The sequence below is a fragment of the Denticeps clupeoides genome, chromosome 2 (genome assembly GCF_900700375.1).
Source record: "Denticeps clupeoides chromosome 2, fDenClu1.1, whole genome shotgun sequence".
Lineage (NCBI taxonomy): Eukaryota > Metazoa > Chordata > Actinopteri > Clupeiformes > Denticipitidae > Denticeps > Denticeps clupeoides.
This window is the reverse complement of record NC_041708.1, coordinates 6,559,005-6,571,071: the sequence shown is the minus strand read 5'-3', so window position 1 is coordinate 6,571,071 and position 12,067 is coordinate 6,559,005. Positions and strand designations below refer to the sequence as shown.

The following is a 12,067-nucleotide window of genomic DNA, read 5'->3' as shown; positions in this document are numbered from 1 at the left end:
GAGCGTCTTAATATGAGTAGTTACAGGGACAGTCCCCCCCTGGAGACACTCAGGGTTAATGTCTTGGTCAGGGACATGATGGTGGTAAGTGGGATTTGAACCTGGGTCTTCTGGTTCATAGGCGAGTGTGTTACCCACTAGGCTGCTACCACCCACTCGTGGTGTTTAAAAGCCTCTTATGCGAAAACGTGTTCGGTGAAGCTTGTTTTGAGAATTATGCTTAATCATGACAAACACATAATCTACACATCTGGATTATGCGTGATGAGGGTGAATTAAATGAGCATAATCATCAAAAACCTCAATAAGGATGTTTTTTACATTTACATATTGAATCATAATTTTTTATTCACTTCCAGCAATGTAAAAATCACAATGTAGTAATTTTGTTGTTTCATCATTGAAGAATGTACAGAACGAAATGATTTTTTTTTTTTTTTTACAAACAATAATTATCATCGAAAGTCTATACATAAACTCACATAAATGTTTACTTTGTCCTATTACTGCACAGTAACAGGATGTTTCCAGTCATACAACGCAGAAATGGCTTATAATGACCTGATTTTTATGCACCCTTTAGAGTATTAAAATGGCATATCCACGCAAATAAGACTACTTACATCATGGGGAAAGAACTGTATTCTTAAACCACTCGTAATAACATTACATACCAATGCATACAGAAGGATAAAAGTGTATTGACATGAATCAACAAGAGTTGGCCAGATAGAAGAGAGGTTTCCGGAAATGGCTTTTTAAAGGATGGCAGGGCTTCTGAACTCTGTGGAAAGTGGGCCATAGCATCAGTCAGGAGGCGACTAGAAAGACCCTGTCCAAAGTAAAACCCTGGGTTTTTGTGTAGTACCGCTCAAGGTATATATGATTAATAATGGGCAACAGCAGACAACTACAGTGTCGGCCATGCTTTTGAAAAACTGAAAAAAAAAGTTTTTGAAGGATGGGAAAAGGACAGAGGCCTTGGGTCCCAGAGTTGAGTAACACTGGTTTAAAGCGTCACAGTTTCAGAATGAGGACAGGTGGCACTACAGAGGCTTCAACATCACCCACACCAATGGCAACTTGCCTTGTCTGAAAAGCAGACAAGTGTGAATAGAGGTAAATACAGTCAGGTCAACTTGCTTTATACTACACTTGGGGGGGGAGTATGCAATACAAATTGGAGACTGTCCCGAAGAACCACTGGCAGACTGAAAACAACACTGAAATGTCCAAATTGGCTTCAATTTCCACTTGCAACTCTGGATCATAGATCATAATTGTGTCACTAACTACATGACATCACATTGCAATACAGACCCTTATGCAAGGAAGTGAGTATAAACCCGTCAGTCTGAGCACCAGATCAACAGCAAAGCGAGGGGGGCAAAGTAAAAGGAGAAAAGGACGTGTAAACATCCATATCACGTGGTTCTCACAGTAATAAAGTGTCACAGGCAGTGATGACGCTGACTATAGTTACAGTCATTATTTGGGGTATCTCCAGAAGAAGATAGAAGTGTCTGCAGTGGAGGGTTTTTGAATTGGCACCAGTCTGATTTTAGTCGTGAATGATGTGGTCTCCACAGACATGCAGGCTATCGTTCCAACTACATATGCTGATTCATTAAAGTCACCCTATTCTACATAATTCATGCACATATAATCTACAGTACATATACACAGAATCCCAGACTAGACGGCCTGTACACTTGAATAAAAAAAAAAAAAAATGGCCGCTGTCGTGTGGCGCTATACAGATTAAGCATTGCAACATGTGTTTGGAATACACAATGTCTGTGAGTGCGAGGATTACAATGAAAAGGTACCACCCGGCCAAACTGGCTCCACCCCAATACACTCACTGTATTATTTTTATTTATTTTTGAACGGCTGCCATAAAATGGTATGGCCAACGTGTTTTCTGAGTCACCCAGCCAGGCGGTACTGTATAGCAGACATACATCTAATGAGTAGTTCTCATCAGGAAGCATTTCTAGCTCCTGGCTCTATCTGATACTGTTCCAGGGTCAGGCTTCCCCAGCTTAACCCTGACCGTGGCCTTCTGAAGAGAAACGGCAAAGGGAAAGCGTGAGAAAGTCATGTGTGCCGCTCTCTATCGCCTGTATTATATAAAGGCACTTGCAGAGAGAGATCTAGCACTGTTCAGATTGATTTTTCTATCAAAGTACATTCATCTTGCCTGACTCTCAGCATTCTTTTTATGAACTTTTTTCAGACTGGCATGTGTGTTCAAAAACAACAAACCAATAACAGGCGTTTCAGCACACAAGCCTAACATTGAATTTTGCCATATTATGCAGAAACCAACAGTGTAAAACAATTTGTCAGTCTGATACCATCGCCGAGCATGAAAGCACCCAAAAGCTTGTTCAGCCTGCTCACAAAATGCTGATTGATTCATAAAATATTTACTTAATTGATAAAACTCATCGCCTTAAAATATAATTCTTTCAATATATAATTTCTGCAATTTAGCACGTCCAGTAAATCTACAAGCCGATTCTTAGGATTACACCCTTCGTTAATTATGGGAAACATGGTAAGGATGGCTCATGCTATCCCCCAATGGAATGATTTGATTCAAACCTATAAATTGTGAAGGTAAGTTTTAATGGAGTTAACACAATTTGTAAATGCTACTGGATTCATGTGTGAAAAATCAATAATACTATTGTGTCTATTGTTTTTAGGTACACAAAAAAACATTTGATGTTTGTGGGAAATGTGTTTTTGGGGATAGCTCTGGTAAGTTACTGCAGTTTAATTCCACATTTCTCCATGGGTCTTTAAAAAAAATTAAAAAGGGCCAACTTCTTCAAAAAAGCTTTCCAACCCCTTTATTTTAAGTCTCTGGCTCTATGAATTGAGTTTGTGAACTCGAACGCGCACATTTCACCACTGCTGATTAATTCCATTTGCTGGAAGTCTATTCTTAGAAATCAAGGGTCGTTTTCTCAATCGGGCATTTTCTGAAGTGAATGTGAGAAAGATTGTGCTTCTGTTGGATTGTTGACGATGGCACCATAACCCTGTCTGAAGAATCTGACAATCAGTGTGATGGCCATGAGAATTATCTTGAAAAGCCCAGTTGACCGTAAACATGGCGCTTCTCGAATATGGGTGTTGTAGTTGGTAGGAGTTGTGCTTGTCTTGATGTATTGGTAAATCCTCAGATCCATTTTAGCTTCTGAATTTGTCCAGTCTCTCTTTATGGCTTGGTCTCGTTGCCACGAAAAGGGAGGTAAATAGTCCCAAAGGTGATCCTGTGAATATGAAAAGCTCTACTTCTTGGGGTGGAAGACCATCAGGGGTCTTTCCTCATGTCTCTGCCAGGGACTCTTCTTGTTCTCATCTTTGTCGTCAAGGTCGTCCTCCGGGCTGGTCACCGAATCCCGCCGAGACTCGCTGTTGCTGCTACGAGAGCTGTTGACGCGACTGCGTCCTTTTCGCGGGACGGTGGATCCACGTGGCTCCTCTGGGCCGTCGTCCAGGAGTGGGGTCAAGGGGTTCTCCAGTGGAGAGCTTGCCCCCATTCGGGCCACGCCACCGCTGAGCTCCAAGGCGTCATGGTAGGCTAACTTGGAGAAGGGTTTTGCGCTACTACTACTACTGCTGCTGGCACTGCCATGACCTTTCCGTCCACTGCCCCACTTGTCTTCTTTACTCCTCCGAGGAGCTGAAGATTTCTTCTCCTGGCTTTCTTGGGAGGTTGTGTCAGGACTGCAATCCTTGCTGCTGGTTGTGGGGGCACTGTGAGGGGTGGAGTGGGTGGACATGTGGGCGCTGTGGGCAAATTCGGCCCCTACATCGATGTATGAGTGGCGCACGTGGGCGTTGGCTCGGCCATCGAGTGAAATGAACCAGGCTCGTGGGTGCTGTTTCACCCCCAACTCTAGAAGCTTCTTCTCCGTCAAGGCCTGGAGCTCTCCATTCATCTGTTCCATGGTGGAGTTGTTAAAGAGGACAGGGATGTGCACTGGAGCTGAGGGACCTCCAGAGGCCCAGCTGCTGCTCTCAGAGTCATCTGGGGAAGAGACTCCTTGCTGGGCATTCTGTTGTGAGGCCTGGCCCTGGTTCTGGTGAGCCTGGTTCCCACTAGATCCTCCTTGGTTTTCATTATCCCGTTCAGGCATCTGGTGCTGGTTGTCTTTTCCCTGGTCACCACTGAATTCGGAAGAGAGACGCATGTAGTGGGCTGGAATGACCAGTGTGGGGACCATGCTCCGGTACATGTTCTCCTTCATTTGGTCCAAGGAACTGCAGAAGATTATCTGCCCAGGCTGGGTGTTAAGGGTTGTAGGCCTTGTTAGGTGCTCTCCTGTCTGAGAGACCTGAGAGTACTCTGGAGGCTTGTCTGGTGGAGGTGAAGGGGGATCAGATGTGTAGCCACGGTTATCGTTTGCAATGTGTCGGCGATGGTAGTCACCCTCCTTGTCCTCAACAGAGTTGTAACTGCGACCATGATTCGCGGTTTCCAGCGTGCTCGTGTCTGTGGATCGATGGACTTTCATTGGGAAACTTTCACCACGCTGTCCCCCTTTGGCTGCTTTAGTCTTGGAGTGGCGCAGTTTGTGAGCTGGGACGTGCTTGGAAAACTCATCCCGTGCATTCTTGAAGTCCCTTGAGGGTGACACCTCCGACTTGACAGCATCAAGGTCGGCGTTGGAAGCAGTAGGTTCAGCATGGCCACCGCAGATTAGGTTGAGACGTGAGGTGGAAGTGCCCTGATCTCGCTTGGAACCATTCAGCCCAGACGAGGTCTGAATCTTAGTCTGCTGCCTTCTTGGTTTGAGACATCTCCTCCTAAAGTGAGAAAAATAAAACGTTTTCGCACTGCTTTCACTTCAACACCGAAGTCAAAAAATAATATGAACAAGTTCTGCCACTAGGCCTGGTTTCACTTGCTTTAAGCCCTCACCTGCAGTAGTACAGAAGGACACAGAGCAGGACCAACACTAGCAGCGCCAGAGAGGCTAAGATGGACAGCAGAAACAGGGTGTGGTAAGCGGTGATATCCTTGAGGCCAGGGTGGCTGAAACCTATACAGAGAACAATGGGGAATGTTTAAAATCTAGCTAAACAATGAACAGTCAGGGCGAGTCGAAGACTGGAGTACCTGCAGGAGAGGGGAACGCTGCTACCCAGTAGCCCAGCTGAGGGGCAGTGAAATCCCAGGTTAGCTGGGTACCCTCCCTCTTGATATAACCTGTGCCATTTCGGAGCCAGAGGCCTGAAGAAGAATGTAATTATTACAGAAAATGAATGCTACACTTACACCTGTCCCTCCAATAAGAGTTATTGTAGATTGGATAAGACGACTTGCCTGTCTTGGTCTGAAAGACCCACACAGGGACACTGGTGGCAGATCTGACCCTAGTATCTGAGGGCAGAGGGACTGAGACATGGACAGGGTCATTGACTTGAATTGGCTGGCCACTGCGGTCAAAGAGCTGAGCACCGACAGCCGCCACAGCTGTGAGGTCCATCCACCCGCTCTCTCCACCTGCGCACAAAGAAACCATTGTAGAGTGATGTCACCAGTATGAATTCACTACACACTCCAAGCTGATTAACACCCAGTCACTCACTCTACTCAGGGAAGTGAAAGTTCACACAGCACAGCACACGGCGACACATCAAAATGCGTCCTCTGCATTTAACCCATCACCCTTGGTGAGCAGTGGGCAGCCATGACAGGCGCCTGGGGAGCAGCGTATGGGGACGGTGCTTTGCTCAGTGCTCAGTGCTCGGTGCTTTTGGCAAGGCACCTTGGCGGTTCGAAATTTGAATCGGCAACGTTCTGATGGCGGGGCGCCATCCCACAGTGGGGCGTTCACACACACACATATGGGGGCAGTGGTGGCCTAGCGGGCAAGAAAGCAAACTCGTAATCAATGGGTTCAAGTCCCGAACCGTCATGGTACCACTGCGGTCCCCTGTGTCACGGTGTTTTCCGTCACAGTGATGGATTTCTGTCAACTGAGAACATGAAAATTCTTCACTGGCTGAATGCGCCCAGCACAGCACTGCACTCTGAATGCCACTGATTTCTATGTAATGTGCCCATTAAGAGCATCTCGAAGACATTGCAGACATCACTCTGAGCATCGAAAGACAGCATCGAAGCTGCGCTCATACCAAGATGGAGGAAAGGTTGATTGTACTTGTTATTATAAATTTACATTTTACATTTACAGCATTTATCAAGATGCTCTTATCCATCAGTAGTTACAGGGACAGTCCCCCCCCGGAGCAATTTAGGGTTAAGTGTCAGGGACACAATGGTAGCAAGTGGGATTTGAACCTGGGTCTTCTGGTTCAAAGCGAGTGTGTTACCCACTAGGCTACTACCACCGGGAAAACATGACGGATGCCGTTGGTCTGCTAGGTATGTTTTGACCGTGAACGTTGCTTGCTGCTGCCGATGTACAAATAACATGTGATACCTGTACATCTACTTTTCAGTAGGTCAATAAATTAGAGTTTTAAAATGCATAATGTGGTGGGTGCTCAGTAGTGGTGTTAACCACACCTACCTTTTTAAAATATAAAATACTAATTTCAGTATTTTATTCAGTATTTTTATTTCAGTCAATTTTTACTTTAATCAATGCATCTCTAACTATCCTACCACCATACAGAGCTGTTTTAATCCTTTAATTATCAAACAATTTATAATAATAATATACTATGTAATTAACTATTTGTATTGTTTAAGGTCGCTGCTAAAGCAGTACATTTTAATCTGTTTTTAATACAATGTACATTATGTACATTTTAAAGCTGGATTTTAATCTGTTACAAAATATGCAATTGCTGTATCAGTCTGTCTCACCTGTACTGTTGACCTCCACACCAATCAGGTACGGGAAGTTGCTGAGCTCGTCCTGGGCTCTGGCAGTGGTCAGCACAGCCGACAGGTCAGTGTATGAGGCATTCAGAGGGACGGCTTTCCGCTGCAGCTGGATCCATGGCTGATTCCTGCCCGCTACGTATCATGGAGAGCAGCGTCAGCCATGCTTGGACTAATAATCTAGGAATAGTTCTCGCCCCGTACAAATATATAAAGGAGTCTGTTCAAGATTGTCTGTTACAATTTGAGAAACGTTACAGTTCGCTAGGGAATATAATGCACATATCACAAAACAACCATATCCTTTAATATCCATGGACTTCAGCTACAGATGAATGGTTTCTTGTTCCTGTATGATGTAGGAAATCTCTCTAAAAGTTGTAGTTCTGAAATAAACTGACAGCATTCTGGTGCTGTGGCTGTTGCTATGGCGATAGTGGCAGGAAATGGATGTGTCAAGTGGATATTCGGCTGAAGCAAGAAGTGGCAAATCGGGGTTAAAAAAAGACTGAGGGAAAAGGAAGACTGGGTAAAAAATATGATGTTAGGGAAACAAATTGCAAAATGGCCACTGAAAAAATTGTAATTTTCCCTTTTTTAGTTAACTTAAATGAATCACATGAATTTGACATTTCCATCAAAAAACATCCCAGGTAATAGAAAACAATGCAGTTTCCATGACATAAAATTATTGTTTTTTTGCTTTTATATCGGCCTTAGTGGTCCCCTAGTACTGTGTCTGAGATCTGTTTCCGAATTACAGCCACCATTCACCAACCTCAGCATTTTTCCAGAAAAAAATTTTTTTAATCCACTGGTTAATCCACTGAGTCTCGCGTGACGGAACAAAAAAAAAATCAAAACATTTGTGCACATTTTTACATCCAATCACCAAGCAACTGAAATGCTTTGCACTTTTGCAAACAATGACAGTCGGTGGAGTTCCTTATTTACATGAGGGGTGCAAAATTCTCTGGGCGGAAACAGGAGGTAACCTTTATGAAACAGGAGGTAACAAATTCCAGATCCAACCATCTGAGCTGCTGCTCCCTGAACAGCGAGGCAGAATGGTCAAAGCACCATAGACAGGGCAGGAATTCATGTTAAATAATTTAGTATTAATGTTAAATAATTTCACAAAATTAAATTTTCATAATGGGGGACCTTTAACCTTTAAGAATGTGTTTCATTAGGATTCAAAGCCGAATTTACATTTGATCAACTAAAATAATTTGTTACTTTAAAAAAGCAAGCTGAACTAACTTAATATGTATGGTTTGAAATTGGAATTAGGACAGCCTATGTCAAATGGATCATGTGGAACCAATGTCTTTTATTCAGTAACGTAAATCCAAAGAATTTTTCCTTCAGTGCAACTGGGATGTGAACACCAGATGAAGGCTTGTGCTGCTTGAATATGTAGTCTGGCAACTTGGGATTACACATCGCTGCCTAAAACACAACGTATCGGGTGCTGCTGCACTACTGCTATAGGCCTGCGATACTGATGTAGTGATGTCTCACCTGGAGATCCATGGAAAACTTGGATGATGTCATCATACAAAATGAGGGTGCCTGGCCTATGGGCAAGCAGGTAGAGGCTGACTGAAGCGTATACTGCAGAGAGACAGAGAGTGGCACGGTCAAGTCTAAAATGTATACGCTGCAAAGGGGGACATGCGTGTTCCTCCAAGCCATGTGACACACACCCCGAAAGCCATCTGCACCACGTCTACATGAATGTTTTGTGGCATCAGATGCTGCCTGTTATGTAATGTGTTTGTGTGGTGGTGCAGATAAAGATTTACTGGCACCTCAACTCACAACAGAAAATAAATCCGAATTTTTATTGCGTGTTTAATTGAGAGAGCGATAAACAACCAAGGGAAACATGGAGCATTGGGGACAGTACTTTGCTCCGTGGCACCTCAGTGGTTCGGGACTCGAACCGCCAACCCTCTGATTACGGGGCCGCTCCCTTTCCTGCTAGGCCACCACTGCAACACATATGCTATGTGTTAAAAAAAATCAGCTAGTGTGTTGCTTGTGAAACGTTACCTAAATATTTCATGTAGGTTGCGCGTATGCGGATGCTGACAGAACAACGTTTTTTCTTGTACTAACATACGAGTAGAAGCCGATGACGTGACAAATGTTTAATCACCCAGACAAGTTTAACTTGGAAAGGATGAAGGAGCCACATGCGGTTGTGACCCCTGCATTAATCAGATAATGGGTCTCCTTAAAAATGATGTTTTATACTATAATGTGCCATGATTAAAAATTAGCTCTATTAATGAGCAAATAAAATCCTGTTTGGCTATGCATTCAAGCACATCCAGTTAAAACTATATATATATATATAAAACTCACAGGGTATGCGGTTGGCATGCCATGGCACGGAGCTGGTGACATAATCCTTCTTGGAAGCCGTGATGATGACGAAAGTGCCCGGCCGATACAGGAAGCTGACCACAAGAACGCCATCACTTCCTGTCAGGCTGGAGAGCAGGACGCTGCGGTTCCCATGGACCTCAATAGCGGCGTGGCCCAGCGGAGACAGGTCGCTGCTGTCAAAGGCTTGAACTCTGACCTGCACCTCTGCAAAGGATGGGCGTATTCGATTACAAATGCATATTTAAATTATATAAAATATATATATATATAGCATTGCATAAATCCTCCTTAGGAGCGATTTTACAGTGATCTGTTCTGTATTGTGCATCTTAGGCCTATAACTCTGAACATAGTTGCATCATTCCGAACATAAGGAGCCAGGGCTGCAGTTAATCAAGCTGCTATTTATATTATCATACAAAAACGCACTCTGTCCATTAAAATTAATAAGTACCAACGGAATATTTAAACAATACGGGAATATAGCATGGCTTCAGGCGAATTTCTTCGTTCCAAGGTAAAAAAAAACCAAATATGCTTTCAGCATCAGTGATCGTGAGAATACCGAATGGGTGCAGAAGACAATGCCCTGCTTCCCTCCCGTGTTTGCTCTCGTCGTTTAAAAGCGTCCTCGGGAATTAAGGCGACATTGATCTCGTCGCAATGATTTTTTTTTTTTTTTTTATATCACATAAATACGTTTTTATTCCCCCGCGATGCTCCGTAAGGACCGATCGGCCATCGTCGCCGGCCCCACCGACCCCGAACTCACCCACTGCTCCATGCTCCGCGATGGATCTGCAACGGATCCCTCCCACGGAGCAACAGAAAAGAAAGGCGAGAACGCGAGCGATGCGGAGGGCTGGCATCCTTCAAGCTACATTGCTATTCCCAGTACGGCGGCCATGACGATTCGTCCATGTTTTTTTGGGGGGGTTTTTTTTTTGGTTTTAGGGACGGTTGCTATAGGAGATTCGCATCTTCTGCTTTCGGATGCTGGGCTCCGGTTCTGCTTGCGGTCTCATTGTTTGCGCGAAAGCGCGTCTCTGACGCCCTCTAGTGGAAATAAACGCAATTTACTGAAAGCTATACAGTACATTCATTAAAAAAAAAAAAAAAGAAAATAGAAATAGTTTTATTACTTTATTAACTCTAAGGGTTAATAAAGGGCTAATAAAAGGGTCAATTTTATAAATGCACAAAGAGTGGCTTTTTCTATTATAATCTATTATAAAAAAATAATTTCTGAAATGTATAACTGCTTTGGTGCATAGAATAAAAAACATTTAATCCAAGCGTATTGGACATTTTTGAAACATTTTTATGGAGAGGTCGGAGAAGGTACATAAAAATATTAAATCATTGTATTTTTAATCATTTTAGTATAATTTTCATAATATTATACTTTCAATAATAACTTTTTATTAAGATAAGTGTGTCTCAAAGCAGTACTACAAATATATAAAGATAAAATTTACAATGACCTAATCTACAGATGTATTTTTTTATAATTCTATCCTGTCATAATTTCGCAGTTTCACAAGTGGTCTTGTCCACTAGATGGCAACTTCACCTAACTCAAAAATAAATTCTCGAAAAAGGAAAATGCTCCACTCTGCACCATTATTAATTCCAATCTGCAGGGCACCCTGGGATTAGACTTCTACTGACATCACTGCACATCACCACAATCCTCACATCACTCAAATTTGTTCTCACTAATGTAATATATATTTTTATGGGATGATAATCAAAAATATTGGTCAGTACAGAAAGCTTTGCTCTTGGCAGATTCTGAAGTTGCCCAGAACTAGGACACTAGAAACTGCCTTGGGGAGAATGCAATAATTAAACCTCATCATCTGCTTTAATTACAGAACATTAATTACTGGGGTACTCCTGCATGGTTTTGGAATTGTGGACTAATTTAATGTCTTAAATGCTCTGATAAGTGGATGGATGGACCGATGAACTGATTGATCTAAGAATAAATGAAGGACACGCATCTTTCTTGAGAGGCGTGATCCACTTTTACCTCCACCCTGATGATTACTTTCCATGGAGCTTTAAGAGTTCTGACCTCAAGCTGAGTGGATGGCGATAGGCCGATCAATGAAAGGTAAAAGGCAGGGTAGTGGAGACATAGCACGTAATAGCAGTAGCCCACACGTCAACTGAACAGTGGAACTTCCTGTAAACACACTTTTCAACAATCTAACAGTCTAATAAAATTGCAGAAAGACAACAAATGAACAAACTGTTGAGCAAAAGTCGATAAATGATTAGCCATCCCATTGGGGCAGTGGTGGCCTAGCAGTTAAGGAAGATGCCACTGAGGTGCCACTGAGGTGCTGCTGAGGTGCTGCTGAGCAAAGCACCGACCCCCACATACTGTCATGGCTGCCCACTGCTTACCAAGGGCGATGGGTTAAAAGCAGAGGACACATTTTGTTGAGTGCTGTGTTTCACAATGACAATCACTTCACTTTCATTTACAGGGCACACTCACCATTCACTCAGGTACTCACACCTATGGACAATTCAGAGCTGCCAATCCACCTAGTGTACATGCCCTACATTATACCATTCAGACAAAAACAAACCTGCTACGTAAAGCTATTACAGCTTTCCCCACCTCGTAGTTTGCTGTCAGTTACACTTATAGCTTTTTTCTCAACTCCCGTATCTTGAGCGACCTTCAGTCAGTAGTTACAGGGACAGTCCCCCCAGGAGACAGTCAGGGTTAAGTGTCTTGCTCAGGGACACAATGGCAGTAAGTGGGGATTGAACCTG

At 43.4% G+C, this 12,067-nt stretch overlaps 1 protein-coding gene across 1 annotated transcript; it reads right to left on the bottom strand.

Moving 5' to 3' along the window:
• Positions 1-624: 624 nt before the first annotated feature.
• fam171a2b (family with sequence similarity 171 member A2b) lies at positions 625-10,280 on the bottom strand. The gene is made up of 8 exons (XM_028970874.1): positions 10,047-10,280; positions 9,251-9,478; positions 8,402-8,494; positions 6,860-7,012; positions 5,348-5,527; positions 5,141-5,254; positions 4,943-5,063; positions 625-4,827 (listed from the first exon to the last, which is right to left on the bottom strand). Exons 1-8 carry the CDS (start codon positions 10,141-10,143, stop codon positions 3,306-3,308), a joined length of 2,508 nt encoding a protein of 835 aa, XP_028826707.1. The 5' UTR covers positions 10,144-10,280; the 3' UTR covers positions 625-3,305.
• Between the last annotated feature and the right edge of the window lie 1,787 nt (positions 10,281-12,067).

Excerpts from the sequence above, each read along its gene's own strand:
- fam171a2b (XM_028970874.1), bottom strand. The coding sequence starts at position 10,143 with ATGCCAGCCCTCCGCATCGCTCGCGTTCTCGCCTTTCTTTTCTGTTGC. Across the intron at positions 9,479-10,046 it reads CGCGGAGCATGGAGCAGTGG|AGGTGCAGGTCAGAGTTCAA; the intron begins GTGAGTTCGGGG and ends CATCCTTTGCAG. Across the intron at positions 7,013-8,401 it reads AGTTTTCCATGGATCTCCAG|CGGGCAGGAATCAGCCATGG; the intron begins GTGAGACATCAC and ends CATGATACGTAG.